At 48.3% G+C, this 20,398-nt stretch overlaps 1 protein-coding gene across 7 annotated transcripts in view; it reads left to right on the forward strand.

Annotated features, from left to right (window-relative positions):
• ltbp3 (latent transforming growth factor beta binding protein 3) overlaps positions 1–20,398 on the forward strand; it is a 118,969-nt gene that overhangs the window by 44,858 nt on the left and 53,713 nt on the right. For 5 of the 7 annotated variants that reach the window (XM_052044926.1, XM_052044931.1, XM_052044928.1 and 2 more), the window contains 2 exons: positions 15,523–15,795; positions 17,115–17,317. In XM_052044926.1, coding sequence (XP_051900886.1) covers positions 15,523–15,795; positions 17,115–17,317 — 476 coding nt within the window. The remainder of the gene's footprint in view (positions 1–15,522; positions 15,796–17,114; positions 17,318–20,398) is intronic. The other 2 variants (XM_052044930.1, XM_052044932.1) reach the window with 2 other exon arrangements.

The raw sequence follows: 20,398 nt of genomic DNA on the forward strand, positions 1-20,398 counted from the left end.
GAGTAAAATTCCCTCTGCACTATCTTGTCAAACACCCCAAGAGCAGGGACAGCATTGGTTAGAAACAAAGTAAAGCACCCCCCCAAAAAACAGCAGATAGGATACAGAGAGCAGCTCCCTCTGTACCATCCCATCACATGTCCTCAGGGCAGGGACAGCACGAGTTCAAAACAGAGTGAAGCTCGCTCTGTACCGTCCCATCACACGTTCCCAGGACAGGGACAGCACGAGTTCGAAACAGAGTGAAGCTCTCTCTATACTGTCCCATCACACGTTCCCAGGGCAGGGACAGCACGAGTTCGAAACAGAGTGAAGCTCGCTCTGTACCGTCCCATCACACGTTCCCAGGGCAGGGACAGCACGAGTTCGAAACAGAGTGAAGCTCGCTCTGTACCATCCCATCACACGTTCCCAGGGCAGGGACAGCACGAGTTCGAAACAGAGTGAAGCTCGCTCTGTACCATCCCATCACACGTTCCCAGGGCAGGGACAGCATGGGTTCGATACAAAAACATAGAACAGTAGAGCACTGGACAGGCCATTTGGCCCACGATGTTGTGCCAATCTAGATGCCAATTTATATTAAATGTCCTCTTCCTGTGTATCATCCATATCCCTCCATTCCCTTCATATTCATGTGTCTATCTAAAAGCCTCTTAAAGTCCACTAAACTGCCTGCTTCCATTACTACCCCTGGTAACCTATTCCAAGCACCTACCACCCTCTGCATAAAAAAACTTGCCCCTCACATTGCCTTTAAACTTCCCCCCCTTACCTTAAAAGCATGTCCTCTGGTTTTTGACATTTCTACCCTGGGGAAAAGATTTTGACTTCTACCCTAAAGATGTTTCTAATAATTTTAAAAACCTCTATCAGGTCTCCCCTCTGACACTCTAGGGAGAACAACCCAAGTTTGTCCAACCTTTCCTTATAGCTCATACCCTCTAATCCAGGCAGCATCCTGGTAAACCTCATCTGTATCCTTTCCACAGTCTCCACATCCTTCCTACAGAGTGAGGCTACCTCTATACCATCCCATCACGCACTCCCAGGGGAGGGACAGCATGGGTTAGATAGAGATCAAAATTCTTCCTAAAATGTTGCACTCTTTTGTGAGCTGGTGTTTTGTTATTTAAAATTTTAAAGAACAGTTTTGATGTTTAACTTCTCTGTGAAGTGCCAAAAGCACAGACTTGAGTTGAATCAAGCAAAATGAAAGGATAATGAATATTTTTGGACCTTTATCACCTAAGCTAACACACACAAGATGCTGGAGGAACTCAGTGGGTCAGGCAGCATCTATGGAAAGAAATGGACAGTTGATATTTTGGGTCGAGCCCCTTCATCTGGACAGTCTGAACCTTGACTGTCCATTTCTCTCCATAGATGCTGCCTGACCCGCTGAGATCTTCCAGCATCTAGTGTGCTGCTCCAGGTTCCAGCATCTGCAGTCTCTTGTGTCACCTCAGCTAAACCTGCAATTGCATGCTGCTAGACATACTGCAGATAAAATACTGACTTGAGGCTTTAGTTTAATGCGTAATCTCTGACACTTAAGGACATGGGTAGAAATCTTCAATTTAAACCACAGCCTTGCAGCTTATTCCATGTCCCCTCCATGGACCTGGTCCAACACTCCAGTGGAGCTGCTGAGAGTTCACTGCACTGGTTGACGGACAGGACTGAGGGAACACTGCAAAATGGGAAGGGCATTGCTGTAGAAGTGCCACACAAATGGAGGGACAGTACTGAGGGACTGTGGTACTGTCAGAGAGGCAGTACTGAGGGAGTGCTGCACTGTTGGAGGGCCAGTGCTAAAAGATCACTGCACTGGAGGAGAGGTGGTACTGACAAAGTGCTGCACTGTTGGAGGGCTGTATTATAAGAGGAACATTGCAGAGGGAGCAAGACAATGTCAGAGGGACTGTTGTACAGATATGTCAGAGACTGAGGAAGTGCTGTTCTGTCGGAGGAGTAATGCTAAGGGTGTGCTGTACAGATGTAATGTTGGGCAGTGACTGAAGTTTAGAAGAATGTTGGGGATGGTAGGTGGGGCTGATCTTATTGAAGCATTTAAGATTCCAAGGAGGTATGACAAGCTAGATGTTGAGCTGATTTCACTAGTGGAAGAGCCTCGAACAAAGGAACATAGTTACAGGATGAGGTGGTTATTTAACACTAAGCTGAGTGGGAACTTCTTCTGGTACAGGATGGTGAATCTTTGGAATTCTCTGCCCCAGAGGGTTATTGGAGGCTAGATCACTGCAGGTATTTAAAGAAGAGGTGGATAAAATTTTGAAAGATCAGGAAATTTGAGGGTGATGTAGAACTGGCACAGAAAAGGAGTTGAGGCCTAGGGCAGATCAGCCATATTAAATGGTGGGGCAGGCTTGAGGGGCTGGGTGGCCTGCTCTTACTCTTATTTTCTTGTGTGTTCTCTTATGAGAGAGTGCTGTTGCTGAGAGTGAAAACCCCACACTGGAGAGACAGGACTGAGGGAGCGCTTGATTAAGTTCTGAAAAGTCCTGAATGACTGGAGAGTTTAATTCTTTCATTGTTGATCAAAGCTAAACAGCCCAGTAAGAAATAGCCGGAACTTTTCCAGCAGGTGCTGTGTTCCGTGATAAATTGACAGGCTTTGATGTTGGAGCCAGTTGTAATGCAGCAGCCAATATAATCTTTATCCGAAATGATACCAAATTGGGTAAGATTCAAAACCTCATTCCCCTGCTCGGAACTGTCATAAACCAAGCTTTAATCTCTGCCATTTCCTGCTTCCCCTTTCACTCAGGAGCCAAATCAAACTTTGTCCCCGCCACTGACCTGGAAAGGTGTTAACCGTTTGCCCAACTGTTCCACTACCTCATCCGTCCTGAAGCTGCTGCTAATCCCAGCGATGAGGGAATTACGCAGCATTTCACAGCAACTCGTCCCCCGGGTCCCTGCTGGTTTACGCAGTACACACGTGTGTACACGCACGTACACAGCCCACAAACACACCCGCCACACGTGGAGTCATAGAGGGATACAGCAGGGAAACAGGCCCTTCAGCCCACCGGGTCTGTGCTGACCATCAGCCACTCACTTACACTAATCCCATTTTGTTTTTCTTTAATTTATCCTCCCCACATTTTAATCAACTGCCTTGGATTCTACTACTCACCTACACACCAAGGGCAATTTACAGTGGCCAGTTAACCTGCCACCCTGCACGTCTTTGAGACGTGGAGGAAACTGGAGTACCCACATGGTCACAGGGAGAACAGTGCAAACTCCATACAGGCATCAACTGAGGCAAGGATTGAACCCAGGTAGCTGGAGCTGGGAGGCAGCGGCTCTAACTGTGTCACTGCGCTGCACAAAATGCACACATACAAGCATTACATGCACACAAAACCAAACACTCATATAAACACAGAGACACGTACACACAAACACAGAGAAGATGAGATGAGATATCTTTATTAGTCACATGTACATCGTTCTGGGGGCAGCCAGCAAGTGTCGCCACATTTCCGGCGCCAACATAGCATGCCACAACTTCCTAACCTGTCCATCTTTGGAATGTGGGAGGAAACCGGAGCACCCGGAGGAAACCCACGCAGACACGGGGAGAACATGCAAACACCTTTCAGACAGCGGCCGGAATTGAACCCAGGTCGCTGGCGATGTAATAGCGTTACGCTAACCACTATACTACCGTGCCTGCTATGTGCAATACACAGAAACACAAGCACACGCAGACACAGAAAGAGGAGATTCATCAGGACGTTGCCTGGATTGGAGCATTGTGGTTATCAGGAGAGGCTAGATAGGCTGGGGCAATGCACAAAGGAGCTGGGGGAGCTCAGCAGATCAGGCAGCATCTGTGGAGGGGAAATGGACAATCGACATTTTGGGACGAGACCCTTCACCTGGACTGGAAAGAAAGAGGGGAGATAGCCAGTATAAAAGGGCAGGGGGGAAGGAGCAGAGCAAGAACTGGCAGATGATAGGTGGATCCAGGTGAGGGGCATGATAGGCAGATGAGGGAGGGGGGGAGAGTGGGAATGATGTAAGAAGCCAGAAGGTGATAGGTGGATGTAACAAAGGGCTGAAGGAATCTGATAGGAGAAGACGGAGCATGGAATGAAGGAGGTGGGGAGGGGGAGTGTGTAGGTGATGGAGGCCAGTGGATCAGACGGAGAGAGAAAAAGGAAAAGGGACACGGGGGAGCGGTTACTGGAAGTTAGAGAATTTGATGTTCATGCCATCAGGTTGGAGACTGCCCAGGCGGAATATGAGGTGCTGTTCCTCTAATCTGCATCTAGCCTCAACCTGGCAGTGGAGGAGGCCCTGGACAGACAGGTTGGTGTGAGAATGGAAAGTGGAATTAAAATGGCTGGCCACCAGGAGATCTCGGCTGCTCTGGTTGGACGGAGCAAAGGCGCTCGACGAAGCGGTCCCCAATCTGCGTCAGGTCTCCCCGATGTAGAGTTGGCCGCGCTTGGATGGCTTTGTTTACCCTGGGGCAGAGGAGGCTGAGGGGTGACTGGGCAGAGGTAGGAGGTTCAGAGGGGATCTGAGAGGGAATCTTTTCACACGGGGTGGTTGGAGTCTGGAATGCGATGCTTGAAGAAGTGGTGGTAGCAGTGATTCTCACAGCATTTAAGAAGCATCTGGACAAGGACGAATCCACAAGGCATAGAAGGCTACGGACCTAGTGCGGGTAAATGGGATTAGTGTAGGTAGGTACAAGGGGCGGCATGGACGTGGTGGGCCGAAGGGCTTGTATCCCTGCTGTACAACTCTATGACTATCTATATACACACAAAGGCATGCACACATAAACATGCACATGTGGCTCTGTGCCTTGCGTAAGCTGAACCGCACATCAGCATTCAAGCCATGCACATTTACACACACGCGTTCAAGCCCGCACAGACTATGCACACACACTTTCAGATGTGTGCACACACACACACATGTGCACAATCACACGGGAATGTCAGGACAGTGAAAGGACCTGTCACAGTTTTGTAGCCACAAAAACCACGCTCATAGATTTACATAAGGAAAAATGGGTGGGGAAGCTGGGGTGGATCTTCAACAACAGCAGAGACTGGTCGGACCGAATGGCCTGTTTCTGTGTCACATATCCTAGATATGTAGAGTCAGAAGATGCGTCACTTTGTGACTGTGCCAGTGGAGCTGTAATGGGCCTCTGTAAATAATGCAGATGTTCTGGTCATCCCAGTGGGTGGTGGAGGATATCTTAGACTACTCTGTACCATCCTGTCACCTGACATATCCAACAAGAGCCTTCCTTTTCCAGGGCCCGCCCCGAAGTGGGCCTTTCACTCAATGTCATGGGACCTACATGTCGCCTGGTCCCACTTAACAACTTCACTTAGTTCACTGGCCTCCAGTCATTTGTGATCATTGGCTCCAGATGGGCACAGCAGAGTGATTAACTTAAGGACTTGGGGTAATTTATGGCCTCATCAGAAGTGTTGTTAAATCCTTTCATTCGTATTATTGCCCCTGTGTGGTTGCATGTGTGTGTGTGAATGTTTGTGTTTGTTTGTGTGCATGCACGTGTATGTGTGCCTGCATGTATGTGTGTGCACATGTTTGTGTACGTGTCCTTGTGTGTGTGTGTACCCCTGCCTACCTTAGTGTGAACATCTATGTGTGTGCCTGAGGGCATGTGTATGTGCACGTGCCTTTGTTTACACATCTGTACAAGTGCATGTATGTGTACACATGAGCATACCTTTATGTGCACATGTATGCACATGCAAGTATGTGTGTGCATACAGGAGTGTATTTGTGGACATGTGTGTTTGTGTGTGTTGGTATTGGTTTATTATTGTCACTTGTACCGAGGTACAGTGAAAAGCATGTCTTACAAACCGATCGTACAGGTCAATTCATTACACAGTGCAGTTACATTGGGTTAGTACAGAGTGCATTGATGTAGTACAGGTAAAAACAGTAACAGTACAGAGTAAAGTGTCACAGCTGCAGAGAAAGTACAGTGCAATAAGGTGCATGGTCACAACAAGGTAGATCGTGAGATCATAGTCCATCTCATTGTATAAGGGAACCGTTCAATAGTCTTATCACAGTGGGGTAGAAGCTGTCCTTAAGTCTGGTGGTACGTGCCCTCAGGCACCTGTATCTTCTACCCGATGGAAGAGGGGAGAAGAGAGAATGTCCCAGGTGGGTGGGGTCTTTGATTATGCTGGCTGCTTCACCAAGACAACAAGAGGTAAAGAGTCCAAGGAAGGGAGGCTGGTGTCCGTGATGCACTGGGCTGTGTCCACAACTCTCAGCAGTTTCTTGCGGTCCCGGGCAGAGCAGTTGCCATACCAAGCCGTGATACATCCAGATAGGATGCTTTCTATGGTGCATTAATAAAAGTTGGTGTGTGTGCAAGAGTTTGTGTGTCTGTCTGTGCACACCTTTGTGCTTGCGAACACGTGTGTGTGTGTCTGTGTCTGTGTGTGTGCTGGGTGGCATAATGGTGCGGCATTTAGTACCCACAGAACAGAGATTTAAAACTTTAGGCAGGAGCGGATGGGAGAAAAACTACCCATGCACAGGACTGGTTATGATCTGTTATTCACTGTCTGGTGGGGTAGTGGGTCGTGGACAGCACAGTGACACACCATTTAGAGCTGCTGCCTCACAGCCCCAGTGACACGGGTTCAATCCTGACCTCTGGCGCTGTCCATCTGCGCAGGGTTTGCACGTTCTCCCTGTGACCACATGAGTTTCCCCTGGGTGCTCCAGTTTCCTCCCACATCCCAACAACATGCGGGTTGGTTAATTGATTACTCTTGGTTACCCCTAGTGTTTAGGTGGGTGTTAGGAGAAATAGGAGAGGGGAATTGATGGGCACGGGACAGAGAATAGTACAGGAAAATAAGTGGGGTAATGCTGATTGCTCTGTTAGGAGCTAGTATAGACCTAATGGGCTGAATGTCCTTTCGTAGTGTGATGCATAAGTGCTTGTGCGAGGGTTTTATTGTGTGTGTGTGTGTGTCCTTGCATATGTGTGTCTGTTTGTCTGTGTCTCTGTCTGGTGTGTGTGTGTTTTTGTGCGTGGATGAGATCCAATATGTAGATCTCCCTAAAACAGAACTTTTGCTATTGTTGCTTGCCCAGGACTGTGGCCCACTGCCGAACTGTTTTCAGCAGGGGACCACATAATGTGCCAGGTTGCTGTTTTCAGACTAAAACTAGGTGTGGTCTCCAGACCTCAGAGCAGAGAGAGAGAGAAAAAGAGAGAACTGTCTGGGCTTGAGGAAATAAAACAGACGCCAAAATCTAAATTAGAAGTTGAGGACAGTGAGCACCAACCACAATAACCATCCCCTGCAGAAAGCATCCTGTTGTCTCCACAGGACTTCAGGCTAGAGCTGGGTCCAGTTCACCGTCCTGGGCAAGTGCTGGGCCTCAGAGAGACACAGTGGTCACCCTGATCAATGCGATGGAGTGCTGCAGTGAGGAAATGGATAGCCTGGCTCCTTGGAGCCCAGGCAGAGTGTTGGCAAGTGCCAGATGTTTATAGAAATTGGACGCAGAGAAGTGTGAAGTGATGCGTTCTGGCAGGAAGTACAAGGAGAAACAGGATAGGTTAAATGGCACATTTCTATTGCGTGTTCAGGAAGATAGGGACATGCTATATATGTGCATTAATGCTTGAAAGCTGAGAGGGTGGTTAGTAAAGCATATTGGATCCTGGGCTTCCTAAATAGAGGCATCCAGTACCAAAACGAGGAAATGATGTTGAGCCTTTGACAGAACACTAGTTAGGCCACGACGAGAGCACTGCGTCCAATTGTTGTCACCTGACATAAGAACATGAGAAAATAGGAGCAAGAGTAGGCCGCTTGGCTCCTTAAGCACGTCCTGTCATTCAATACGATCATGGCCAATCTGCCTTAGACCTCATCTCCTCTTCGGTGTTGGCTCCCCTTCACCCTCAATTCCCCTGATCTTTCATAAATGCATCTCCTTCCTCTTTCCTTCCCCCAGTCATCCAGCCTCCACAACCGTCCAGGGAAGAGAATTCCAGAGATGCCCCACCTTCTGTAAGAAGTTCTTACACACCTCTTTTTTAAATGACCACCCACTGATCTTTAACTATCTCCCCTTGTTCGAGACTATCCCACTAGTGGAAACATCTCAACGTTCGCTCTGTCGTGCCACCTCGGGATCTTATATTTTGAAGAGGTTAGCAAGGAGGTGAAAGTCCCAGAGAAAGAGAGTGTGGAAAAGATTTACTGGAATGGTTCTGGGGATGAGAGATTAAAGTTAGGCTGGAGAAGCTGGGATGAAAGGGAGGATCTGGAGAGAAGATCGGATAGAAGTGTACAAGGTCATGAGGGGTTTAGATGTGATAAACTGGGGATGTGAATGGACCAGGAGACACAGATTCAAAGTGACAACACAGTGGTGCAGCTGGAAGAACCACTGCCTCACGGCTCCAGCAACCTGGTTGGTTCCATCCCGACCTCTGGTGCTATCTTTGTGGAGTTTGTACCTTCTCCCTGGGTACCTGTTTCCCCCAGGTGCTCCAATTAACCCACATTTCAAAGATGTGAGGGTTGGTGGGTTAATTGGCTGCTGTAAATTACCCCCAGTGTGTAGAAGAGTGGTAGAATCTGGTGGGAGTCGATGGAAATGTGTAGAGAATAAAATGGGTTAGGGTAGGACTGGTGTAACAGTGGGCGCTTGAAGGTCAGCGCAGACTCTGTGGACAGAGGAGACTGTTTCTATGCTGTATCTCTCTATGACGGGCAAAACACAGAGGATTTGAGTCAATTTTCCTTACGAAGAGAATATTGATAAAGTGGGAACTCACTGTCTGTAGTGGAATTGGACAGGCATTTGAGGGAAAATTTGCAGAGCTATGCAGAAAGAATGGATTGCTCTACAAGGAGCCAGCATGAATTTAATAGGCTGGATGACCTCTGTCTGCACTGTAATGATCCTATAATTCGAAAGAGGTTAAATCCAGCCTGGCTGTCTGTTGGTTGGCCTGACTTGGCAACAGATTCTGGCTAAAGGAGCTTTAGGAAAGCTGATTATTGGGTAATTGGAGCTGGGTAGATCAAAGGCTTGAGAAGCTCTGGTAAAAGAAGCCTATTAGTGCCTCTTTCATCCTTTCTATGACTTCTGCTTATTTCCTGGCATTTGGGCATTGTTGGCGATGCCAGCATTTATTGCCATCCCTAATTGCCCTTGAGGAATGGTGAGCCACCTTCTTGAAGCTTCTGGTGAAGGTGCTCCCATGGTGTAGTTGGGGAGGGAGCTCCAGGATTTAGACCCAGTGACAGTGAAGGAATGGCGATATATTTCCAAGTCAGGATGGTGTGCGACTTGGAGAGGAACCTGCAGGTGGTGGTGTTCCCCTGCGCCTGCTGCCCTTGTCCTTTTGGGTGATAGAGGTCATGGGCTCAGGAGGTGTTGTAGGAACAGCCTGGGCGAGGAGTTGCAGTGAATGACGTAGATGGTACACACTGCTGCCATTGTGTGGCAGTGGTGGAGGGAATGAATACTTTGGGTGGTGGTTGGAGTGCCAATAAAATAGACTGCTTTGTCCGAGATGACATAGAGCTTCTTGACTGCTGCTGTTGGCAGGTTACTAGGTTAATTGGCCCCTGTAAAATGCCCCTAGTATGTAGGTGAGCCGCAGAATCTGGAGGAAGTAATTGGGAATATGTGGAAAATAGCTGACAGTGCAAATTAATGGGGAATAGGATTGCTCTGTGATAGCTGGCATAGGCTCATTGGGCTGAATGGCCTCCTGTGTCATAAAGAAATATCGAGACAAGTGGCATTCATCCAGACAAGTGGAATCATTCCATCACACGCTTGATCTTTGCAGTGGAGTTAGCGCATAGGCATGAGGAAGTGTTGGTGCACTTAATGGGAGGCTGGACAAGCAAATGGAGTAGAAGGGAGAAGAGGGTTACGCTTATAGATTTACGTAAGGAAAAATGGGTGGGGAGGCTGGAGTGGAGTATAAACGCCAGCGGGGACTGCTCGGACCGACTGCCTGTTTCAGTGTCATGTATCCTAAGTATGTAGAATCAGAAGGCGAGTCACTTGCAGGAGGACACCCACCCTCTGGCCTGGTCTGGTAGTCACAATGTTTATGTGACCAGCCTGGTTACGTATCTGGTCAGTGTGGCAATGATGTAGATGATGACGGGCTCAGTGATGAGAAGGCCATTGAATGTCAAGTGTAGGTGGTTAGACTCTCTCTTGTCGGAGATGGTCATTGCCTGCCACTTTTGAGGCAGGAATGTTACTTGCTACTTATCAGCCCATGCCTAAATATTTCTTAGATCTTACTGCATGCAGGTGTGGACTGCTTCATGAACTGCTGTCTCCTTAGCCTATTTTCCCTCCATAATGTTGATTTCCCTGTCTGTGCCAAACTGAAATGACTGGTGTCACGCTCTCAACCTGCTCCTGATGTCCTCTGTTCCCAACTTCAGTCGCAAAACCTGTCGGATTCCTCATGAAAACAAAGCCACCTCCTGTATCCTCTTTGGAAAATGATCCTTCATCTCTCCTCGGCCCAGAATTACAAAGAGCACACCAGGCAGTTATACAGGCTTTGGATGCAATTACCAAAAAAAAATCAAAGCCCTCTCAACCATCCTAGAGTACAAAAGACTCTTGAAGAGTCATTGAGTCATGGAGAGACACAGCACGGAAACAGGACCTTCAGCCCACCGACTCTGCACTGATCCATTTAAACTGCTTCTACATTAATTGCATTTTTATTCTCTGCACATTCTCATCAACTCCCCAGATTCTACCCCTCACTTACAGACTGAGAGGCAATTTACAGCGGCCAATTAACCTACCGACCCGCACACCTTTGGGATGGGGGTGGAAACCGGAGACCCCATGGGAAACCCACACGGTCACAGGGAGAACGTACAAATTCCACACAGACAGCACCGGAGATCAGGATTGAATCTGGGTCTCTGTCACTGCGAGGCAGTGGCACTACCACTGTGTCACCCCCAAGTGTGTCCACTCATAGGGAACGTGGCAGGGAGTTCCACAGAGCAAGGTGCCACACAGCAACTCAATGAAGACCAGAGCAAAAAAAAACAAATTGCCGGAGGGTCAAGCAGCATCTGTGGAGGCAAAGGGATGGTCGACGTTTCAAGTTGAGACCCTGCATCAGGACCACAATTTGTCTTATGCTCCAGATTCCACATCTGAAGTCTCTTGTGTCTCTGAGCGAAGGCCAGATTTCTTGTTTCCTTGATATTGATTTGGGAGTAAATAATGCTCCAGGAAACTAGGGAGAAACACCCCTTCAGAACATAAGCATGCATGTGAGAGGGTGACAGAGCTTTGGCTGAGTGTCAGAGTGAAGGAACCCCACCTCATCTCTGTGGTCTCCCTGTTTACTCTCCAGGCAAAAGGCACATCTTCAATATCAATCCCCCAAGACACCTTGCAGGTCTCAACCAGATCACCTCTCTTTCTTCCAAATCCCAGTGATTAGAGGTGCATTCCTTCATCTCTCAAGGGACCCCTGCAATGGAACAGGATCATGGGGCTGACCCCGAGTCACAGGGCCGTTTTGCAAAACCTCCACAATGAATCGCTTTAACCACTGGCTCTATTTCTTTTAGTCTGCCTGCGCTATTGCATTTCCCAGCTGTTAAGTACTTGCTTCACAGTGGAAGTATTTAATAATAAAAGAAAATGGCTGAAGGTTTGCACAAAACTTGACCTTTGACGCTGCCTGGAATTCCTGTGCATTTCTGTGGGTTGATGAAGTGGTCTTGGCCTCATTTATCAGAACCAACTTCTTCAGGAACGTGACTTTCTCATGGGTCTGAATGTTTCTAGCACCGAGGTCTAATTAGCCCCTGACCCTCTAGGGATCTTCCTGGAATTCCTGAAAGAGCACTTTGCTGGAGGGAACCGTTGTCAGGTTTCCCAATCACTTCATCCCCCCCCTGTATCGGGTTTCCTTGAAACCCTCATAGCCGTGACTAGGACTTACCCGTGTCAGGGTAGCAGATTTGGAAACAGCAGCTCAGCTTCTGAGCCGTGCGACTGGGAACTTCTCGAACTGAAAACCAACAGGATTGATTAAAGAAGAAACGCTCCACTTTCCTCCTCCTGTCAATCTCCACCTCCACGTGATCAAGCTCAGCACAGCTATTGTGAAATCCCTCACACGTGCCTTCAGACCGAGCTATAAAAGGCCTCCCTCGTTCTACACTCAGTCACCCAAATAAGACATTAGTAAGGCGATGGTCAGACCACATTTGGAATATCGTGAGCAATCTTGGGCCCCGTATCTAAGGAAGGATGTGCTGGCCCTGGAGAGGGTCCAGAGGAGGTTCACAAGAATGATCTGGGAATGAAAGGCCTAACGTATGAGGAGCATTTGATGGTTCTGGGCCTGTACTTGATGGAGTTAAGAAGGATGAGGGGGGGGATCTCATTGAAACCTACTGGATACTGAAAGGCCTGGATAGAGTGGACATGGAGAGGATGTTTCCATTAGTGTCTAGGATCCAAGGGCACAGCCTCAGAATAAAGGGATGTCCCTTTAGAACTGAGATGAAGAGGAATTTCTTCAGCCAGAGGGTGGTGAATCTGTGGAATTTGTTGCCGCAGAGGGCTGTGGAGGCCAAATCATTGGGTGTATTTAAGGCAGCGATTGATAGGTGATTGGTAAGGGGGTTAAGGGTTGGGGAGAAGGCAGGAGAATGGGGTTGAGAAAAAATCAGCCACGATTGAATGGCGGAACAGACTCGATGGGCTGAATGGGTTATTTCTGCTCCTATATCTTATGGTCTTAAATCTTCATTGCCCTCTTGTGCTACCCCATAGTGAGTCCCATACATGTATTGGTGGCTCCAGGTTAATCAATATCTCTGTTTTAAGATCCTCACTCTTGTATTCAAATCCCCTCTGGCCCTCACTTCCTTCATACCTCCACAATGTCTCCTCTAACCGTACAACCCTCAGATCGGTGGCACAACTAATAAAGCTACTGCCTCACAGCTCCAGTGACCCGGGTTCGATCCTGACCGCTGGTGCTGTCTGTGTGGAGTTTGCACCTTCATCCCGTGACCGTGTGGGTTTTCCCTGAGTGCTCCAGTTTTCTGCCACATCTCTCTGCAGATACTGCCTGGCCTGCTGAGTATTCCAAACAATTTTGGTCACCACATTGCAGAAAAGATGTGATTGTACAGGAGAGGGTGCAGAGGAAGTGGAAGCAATGGGATAAGATTAGATAGACCAGTTTCTTTTATATGGTACAATAGAGACTTGAATGAGGTGTCCCGGGCCCAACCACTTTCAGCTGCTTCACAAATGACCTTCCTTTAATCACAAGGTCCGAAGTGGAGGTGTTCACTGATGAATGCAAAGTGTTCAATTCCATTTCCAAGCCCTCTGCAAATGAAGCAGTCCGTGCCCTCTAGACGTTAACATTATTCAGGCATGGGCTGACTCATGACAAGTAACATCCATGTCACAAAGGTGCCAGGCAATGACCATCTCCAACAAGAGAGAGAGTCCGACCACCTACTCTTGACATTCAAAGGCAGTGCCATGGTCAAATCTCCTGCCAATAACATCCATTAATCAGAAACTCAACTGCAGCAGCCACAACTATACTGTGGCTACATGAGCAGGTTAGAGGCTGGGTATTCTGTGGCGAGTGGTTCACCTCCTGACATCCTAAGGACCCTCCACCATAAATGGGGCACATCAGAAGTGTGCTCCATGCCTGGATGAGTGCAGATCCAACAACTCTTTGCTTGATACCATTGAGGACAAAGGAGTTGCTTGATTGGCACCCCATCTGCCACTCAAAACACTCCCTCCCTCCATGACAGCCCACAGTGGCTGCAGTGTGTACCATCTACAAACACCACAGTTACTCGCCCAGGCTACTCCGACAGCACCTCCAAAACCCACTAACTCTCCCACCAAGAAGGACAAGGGCAGTGGGTGCAGGGGAACACCACCACCTGCAGGTTCATCTCCAAGTCACCCACCGTTCCAACTTGGAAATATATTGCCGTTCCTTCACCGTCACCGGGTCTAAATCCTGGAACTCCCTCGCCAATAGCACCGCGGGAGCCCCTTCCCCAGAAGGACTGCAGCGGTTTAAGAAGGCAGCTCACTCCCCACCTTCCCCAAGGGCAGACACCATTGAGACAGCTTCCTGCAAAAGGAAATTGATTGAAGACAGGGCTCCTCCCACATTCCGGACGTGGCGGGTTGAGAAAACACAGGACAGCTTGAGCTTGGATCAGGATCACACGCTCCAGAGCTGCATTTGGATCACGAACACAGATTGAAGAAAGTGTAATGGAAAGTGATCTGGTTCATTGGAATCTTTTCTTGGATTGCGATTGTGTCTGGAAGAGCTCTCCTTACAAGCGTTTTATAATCTGCCACAAATATTTTGGATGGAGACTGTGAATGGCCACAGCTGCCCAAAACCAGCCTTAACTTGCAGTGGTGAACTAAACCACCTACCTGCTTTGTGATCTTCCTGTTTGTTCGGTTGAAGGATGTTAATGGGAGGCAGGGAAAACTTTCCATTCAGGCAACCATGGGTTAGCTGCAGAGTACAGCTCCCTTTACGCTCTGCTGAGACACACTTCCAGGGCACTGTTCATTCAGAGTGAGGGCCACTCCCTGTGTAACTGTCCAGAGTCACTGTTCATTCAGGGTGAGGGTCACTCCCTGTGTAACTGTGCATAGTTGCTCTTTATTCAAAATGATGATCACTCCTTGTGTAACTACAGTTGTTCTTTATTCAGAGTGAGTGTTACTCCCTGTGTAACTGTACAGAGTCACTATTTATTCGGGCTGAGGTTCACTCATTGTGTAACTGCCCAGAGATTCTTTCTGTGACTGCATGGGTTTCCTGGATGCTCCGGTTTCCTCCCAAATCCCAGAGATGTGCAGGCTGGTAGTTTAATTGGTCGCCGTCAATTGCCCCTAGTGTGTAGGTGAGTGGTAGCATCTGGGGGGAGTTGGTGGGAATGTGGGGAGAATGAGAAAATGAGTTTAACATAGAATGAGTCTAAATGGGTGGTTGATGCTCAGCACAGACTTGGATGGGCCAAAGGTCCTGTTTCCATGCTGTATTGCTCTTTAAGTTTGAAGGCTGCAGATGCTGGAATCTGGAGCAACACACAAAAAGCTGCAAGAGCTCAGCGGGTAAGGCAGCATCTGTGGATGGAAACGGACAGTCCACATGAAGGGTCTTGACCCAAAATGTTGACTGGCCATTTGCCTCTATAGATGCTGCCTGACCTGCTGAGTGTTGCTTTGACTCTAAGTTAGTTGTGTATGAAGATGCTGGTGGGGTCACGGTTTGGACTCAGCAGGCAGAGTTGGCAGAGCTGCAGACCATTGCCCACCCAGCCTCACGCACCTCTGTCCCTGACAGGCGCGGGTGTTAAAGGGACATTTATTCACTCAGCACTCACTGCCCATTCTTGCTTGGTCTTGCAGTCGTGTGCCCTCTACCCTGCATGAATGGCGGGCAGTGCAGCTCCCGCAACCGCTGCCAGTGCCCAACGCATTTCACCGGCAAGTTTTGTCAGATCTCCGTCAGCGGCAAGGTCCACCCTCACCAGCCCACCCCAGCCGAGCAGCCGACCGACAAGGCCTCGGAAACCTACAAGCACTCGGTCTTCACGCTCCAGCTCACTCCCGACGAGCACTCCCCGGCCAAGTTCATCCCAGGCATTCCGTTTTCAGGTGGGCAACACCACAGGTCGGAAGGTAAATGCCTCTCTTTCCTCCACTGTCTGCTTAAAGGATTGTCTTAAATCAGCTTTAAACAAATGACCATTGTTGATTCTCATTGACAACCATGAGGGACATAGATAGGGTGGATGCACTCGTGTTTTTCTCAGGGTCGGGGAATCAAGAACTAGAGGGCACAAGTTTAAGGTGAGAGGGGAGAGATTTAATAGGAACTTGAGGGGCAACTTTTTTTTACACAGTTGCCCCTCAAACTGTTGTCTGTATATGGAGTGAACTGCCACAGGACGTGGTTGAGGCAGTTACAATAACAATTTTTAAGACAGTTGGACAAGTAAATGGATAAGAAAGGATTAGAAGGTTATGGGCCAAATGTGGGCAAATGGGACTAGCTTGGATGGGCAACTTGGTCAGCATGGACCAGTTGGGCTGAAGGGCCTGTTTCCATGCTGTATGACTCTTTCTCAACTGGTTGGGTGGCTACAAATTCTTCTCCTGCACCGTGCCTGGGATTAACGTTCTCTGCTGATGACTCTTGGAGCCCTCTGGTAGCTGGGTACAGTCCCCGGTAGTAGGGTTGGAGGGCAGCAAGGGGTCTGAAAGGAGATGTAGAGGCACTGGAGATAGGGAGATCTTCTGGGAAAGTGCCAGGTACCGACAGCGAACTGAGAGAATGAGCAGACTGGTGTTCCTTTCCAGGAAAGAGGGGTGACCTGATCAAGGCCTTTAAAATTATGAAAGGTTTCAATTGGCCAGATATAGGGGCAATGTTTCATCTGCTGGGGAGAACTCGGTTGGGAGTGGAGGAATGTTAATATAAGGTTGTCACTTAAATCCGTTTGGAATTTCCCTGCCTGGAGAACAGGAGGATTCAGAACACTCTCCTACAGAATGAGCAGCGGAAGGGAGGTGGGGAAATGAACCAGGGAGGAAGGATTATGGAGATGCTGGTGGGGCAGGGTGGGAGGGGGAGATTACTTGGTGTGGGAAACATCGACCTGAGAATTCTCTCTCTCTGAACCTCTCCACCTCACCTTCAAGATGCTCCTTAAGATGGACCTATGTGAATGGGTTTTTAGCCACCTGTCCTGAATACCCCTCACGTGTCAGGTTTTGATCATGAAACACTTTGGGACTGTGAGACGGTGGGGCTCACTCCCACAGGGAGGATCAGTGATGGGAAGGAGGGGAAGCTGGATAGTCAGTCAAGGGAAGGAAGATGTGGTGATGGAGGGGGTCGGAGGAACCTTGTGCATTGAACTTGCCTTGGGAGCCATTGGACTAGATGGGATGGATGCAACCTGACTCACTGTGACGGGAACGTTCCATTATTCCAGTGCAGCTCCAGCCAGTCATAAACCTCCACGTGCGCCACCCTCCGGAAGCCACCGTCCAGATCCACCGTGTCTCCAGCATCGACAGCTACCTGAGCGAACAGAAGATCCTGCAGCCTGTGCAGAAGGTCAACCACCAACCCCCACGGACCCTTCCCACCCAGAAAAAGCTGGGTCGCTGCTTCCAGGAAACGCTGCCAAAGACGGTAAGCCACTCAGCGTTGGAGGCCATTTGGCCTGTAAGATAATAAGATATAGGAGCAGAATTAGGCCATTAAGCCTCATGGCTGATTTTGTTTTCTCAAACCCATTCTCCTGCCTTCTCCCCTACCAATCAAGAACCTATCAATCTCTGCCTTAAACACTTCCAATGAGTTGCCCTCCACAGCCCTCCGTGGCAACAAATTCCACAGATTCACCACCCTCTGGCTGAAGAAATCCCTGCTCATCTCAGTTCTAAAGGGACGTCCCTTTATTCTGAGGCTGTGCCCTCAGATCCTGGACTCTCCCACTGATGGAAACATCCTCTCCATGTCCACTCTATCCAGGTCCATCCAGTTTTTAATTTCCTTTCTCTTCTCTCCTTGCCTTTGGCCCATCCCCTGGTGGGTCTGCTCTCCCCTCCTCCCCCGCATCTGCCTATCACTATCTCTTACCTGCATCTACCTATCACCACCATGTGCCCACCCCGCCTCCCCTCTTTTGTCCACCTATCACTGCTCTTCTTTTCCCTCCTATATATTGGGCTTCCCCTTTTCCTATCTTCTGTCCTGAAGAAGAGTCCTGGACCCAAAATGTTGCCCGCCTGCTTTTCTCCACAGGTACTGTCTGGCCTGCTGAGTTCCTCCAGCATCATTGTGTTTTTCATCTAGATTCCAGCATCTGCAGTCCTATGTTTCTCCATCGTGCTTGTGCCAGCCAAGGAGGAGCAACCTTGACTAGTCCCACTTCCCGGCTCCCATACTGGAGCTTTGCAGTGTATGGCTTTTCAGATACTCGTTAAATGTGTTGAGGGTTCCTGTCACCACCACTCCTTCCGCTCAATGAGTTCCAGTCTCCCACTGCTCTCTGGCTGAAATGTTTCCTAAGTTGCCTTCCATGTTTTCTACTGATCAACAAATCTATGTCCTCTGGTTACTTACTACAAAGGGAAATAGAGGCATCGAGTAATACAGTACAGAAGTGGACCCTTCGAATCACCACATCCATGCTGACCTTTTTTCCCATCTACACGAATCCCATTTGCTCATATTAGTACTCCATCCTTCTGTTAACTCCCTTCTGTTTACCTGTCCTTCTGTAGTTTTATACGCCTCAATTAAATCTCCCTTCGGCCTTCTTTGTTCCAAAGAAAGTAACCCCAACCTAGCCAGTCACTTCCCATTATTATAATTTTCCAGTCTCCAATTACTTGACTATCTGCACTGCTCTTTGTAACTGTAACATTATATTCTGCATCGTTATTGTTTTCCTTTTGTACTACCTCAGTGTACTTATGTATGGAATGATCTAGATGGCATGCAAACAAAGCTTTTCACTGTATCTCAGTACATGTGACAATAATAAGCCAGTAACCAGTCCTGGTAAATGCCCCCTCTGGTGCTCTCACATAGTGTGGTGACTAGGATTGTGCAGAGTACTCCAGTGCTTGATACAGGTCTAAGGTGACCTGCTTCATCTTCTCTTCTGTGCCTCAGCCAATAAAGACCTGTGCCCCATTTACCCTCTATAATCTACCTGCCATGCTACCTCGCAGGATCTGTGAGCTCCACTTCCTTCTGTCACACCACATAGCTCAAAATCCTAACATTTGCGAGAATCAGAAATACTGCAGATGCAAGAAATCGGAAACAAAAGTAAAAAAAATGCTGGTAACACTCAGCAGGTCAGCCAGTGTCTATGGAAAGAGAAACAAGAGTTAACCATTCAGGTTGAAAACCCTTCAATTTATGCAACTTTAATTCCCTATCCCACTTGCACTTGACCCTATCTGTCTGTGGCCTCCTGCACTGTCATAAAGAGGCCCAACGCATGTTTGAGGAATTGCACCTCATCTTCCTTCTGGGCATGTTACTACCTTCTGGACTCGAGTACCAAATTCTACAACTACAGGTAACTCACCTGATCTGTCTGTAACAGAACTTGCCATTTTTGCTGTGTCATCAGTCTATGATATTGGCTCAGTTATTTTGTCCCTCTCCATTAGCACACCATGACCTACAATTTACAACACATCACTATTCTTTGTCACACTCTAACTGCACCCACTGACAACCCATCTCCACCCTGGCCTCACCCTGTCACAGTTATTCCCTTTATCCCTTCCATCCTCCCCCTGCCCCACCTTCTCTGCATCTTAAAACTAACTTACTTCTCCCTATGTCCCAGGTCTGATGGTCTTCAAACTGAAACGTTAACTTTGTTTCTCTTTCCGCAGATGCTGCCTGACCTGCTGAGTGCTTCCAATATTTTCTATTTCTGATCCTAACACTTATCGTGTATTCCTGGCTTATTGTTATTTTTAGATTATGTCCAAGGGAATAATTTCTTTCTACGCACTTCAAACACATCCCTTAAAGACCTCTCGTGGGTCAATCTGTCTTTGTTCCATTGTGAATGGTCTGCTGGCATAGTGGTTAAGTTACTGGGTTGGCATCCAGTAGGCCTGGGCCATTTATCCAAAAGCATCAATTCAAATCCCACCACAACAATTGGGGAATTTAAATTAAAGTAATTGAATACATCTAGAATTTTAAAAATCATACAAGTTGCAGATTTTGCTAGAAACATGAAATAAAAACAGAGAATGCTGGAAACACTCAGCAGGGATGGTACAGTGATGCAGCCGGTAGAGCCGCTGCTTCTTAGCTCCAGGTTCAGTCCTGACCTCTGGTGCCGTCTGTGTGGAATTTGCACGTTCTCCCTGTGATTGGCTTTCCTCCGGGTGCTCCAGAGCATGCCTTATGAAAACAGGTTGAGTGAACTCGGCCGTTTCTCCTTGGAGCGACGGAGGATGAGGGGGAACCTGATAGAGGTGTATAAGATGATGAGAGGCTTTGATCGTGTGGATAGTCAGAGGCTTTTCCCCAGGGCTGAAATGTTGCCACAAGAGGACACAGGTTTAAGGTACTGGGGAGTAGGTACAGAGGAGATGTGAGGGGCAAGTTTTTTACTCAGAGCGTGGTGAGTGCATGGAATGGGCTGCCGGCAACGGTGGTGGAGGCAGATCCGATAGGGTCTTTTAAGAGACTTTTGGCTAGGTACATGGAGCTTAGTAAAATAGAGAG

This window comes from Pristis pectinata, chromosome 38, assembly GCF_009764475.1.
Source record: "Pristis pectinata isolate sPriPec2 chromosome 38, sPriPec2.1.pri, whole genome shotgun sequence".
NCBI classification, from domain to species: domain Eukaryota; kingdom Metazoa; phylum Chordata; class Chondrichthyes; order Rhinopristiformes; family Pristidae; genus Pristis; species Pristis pectinata.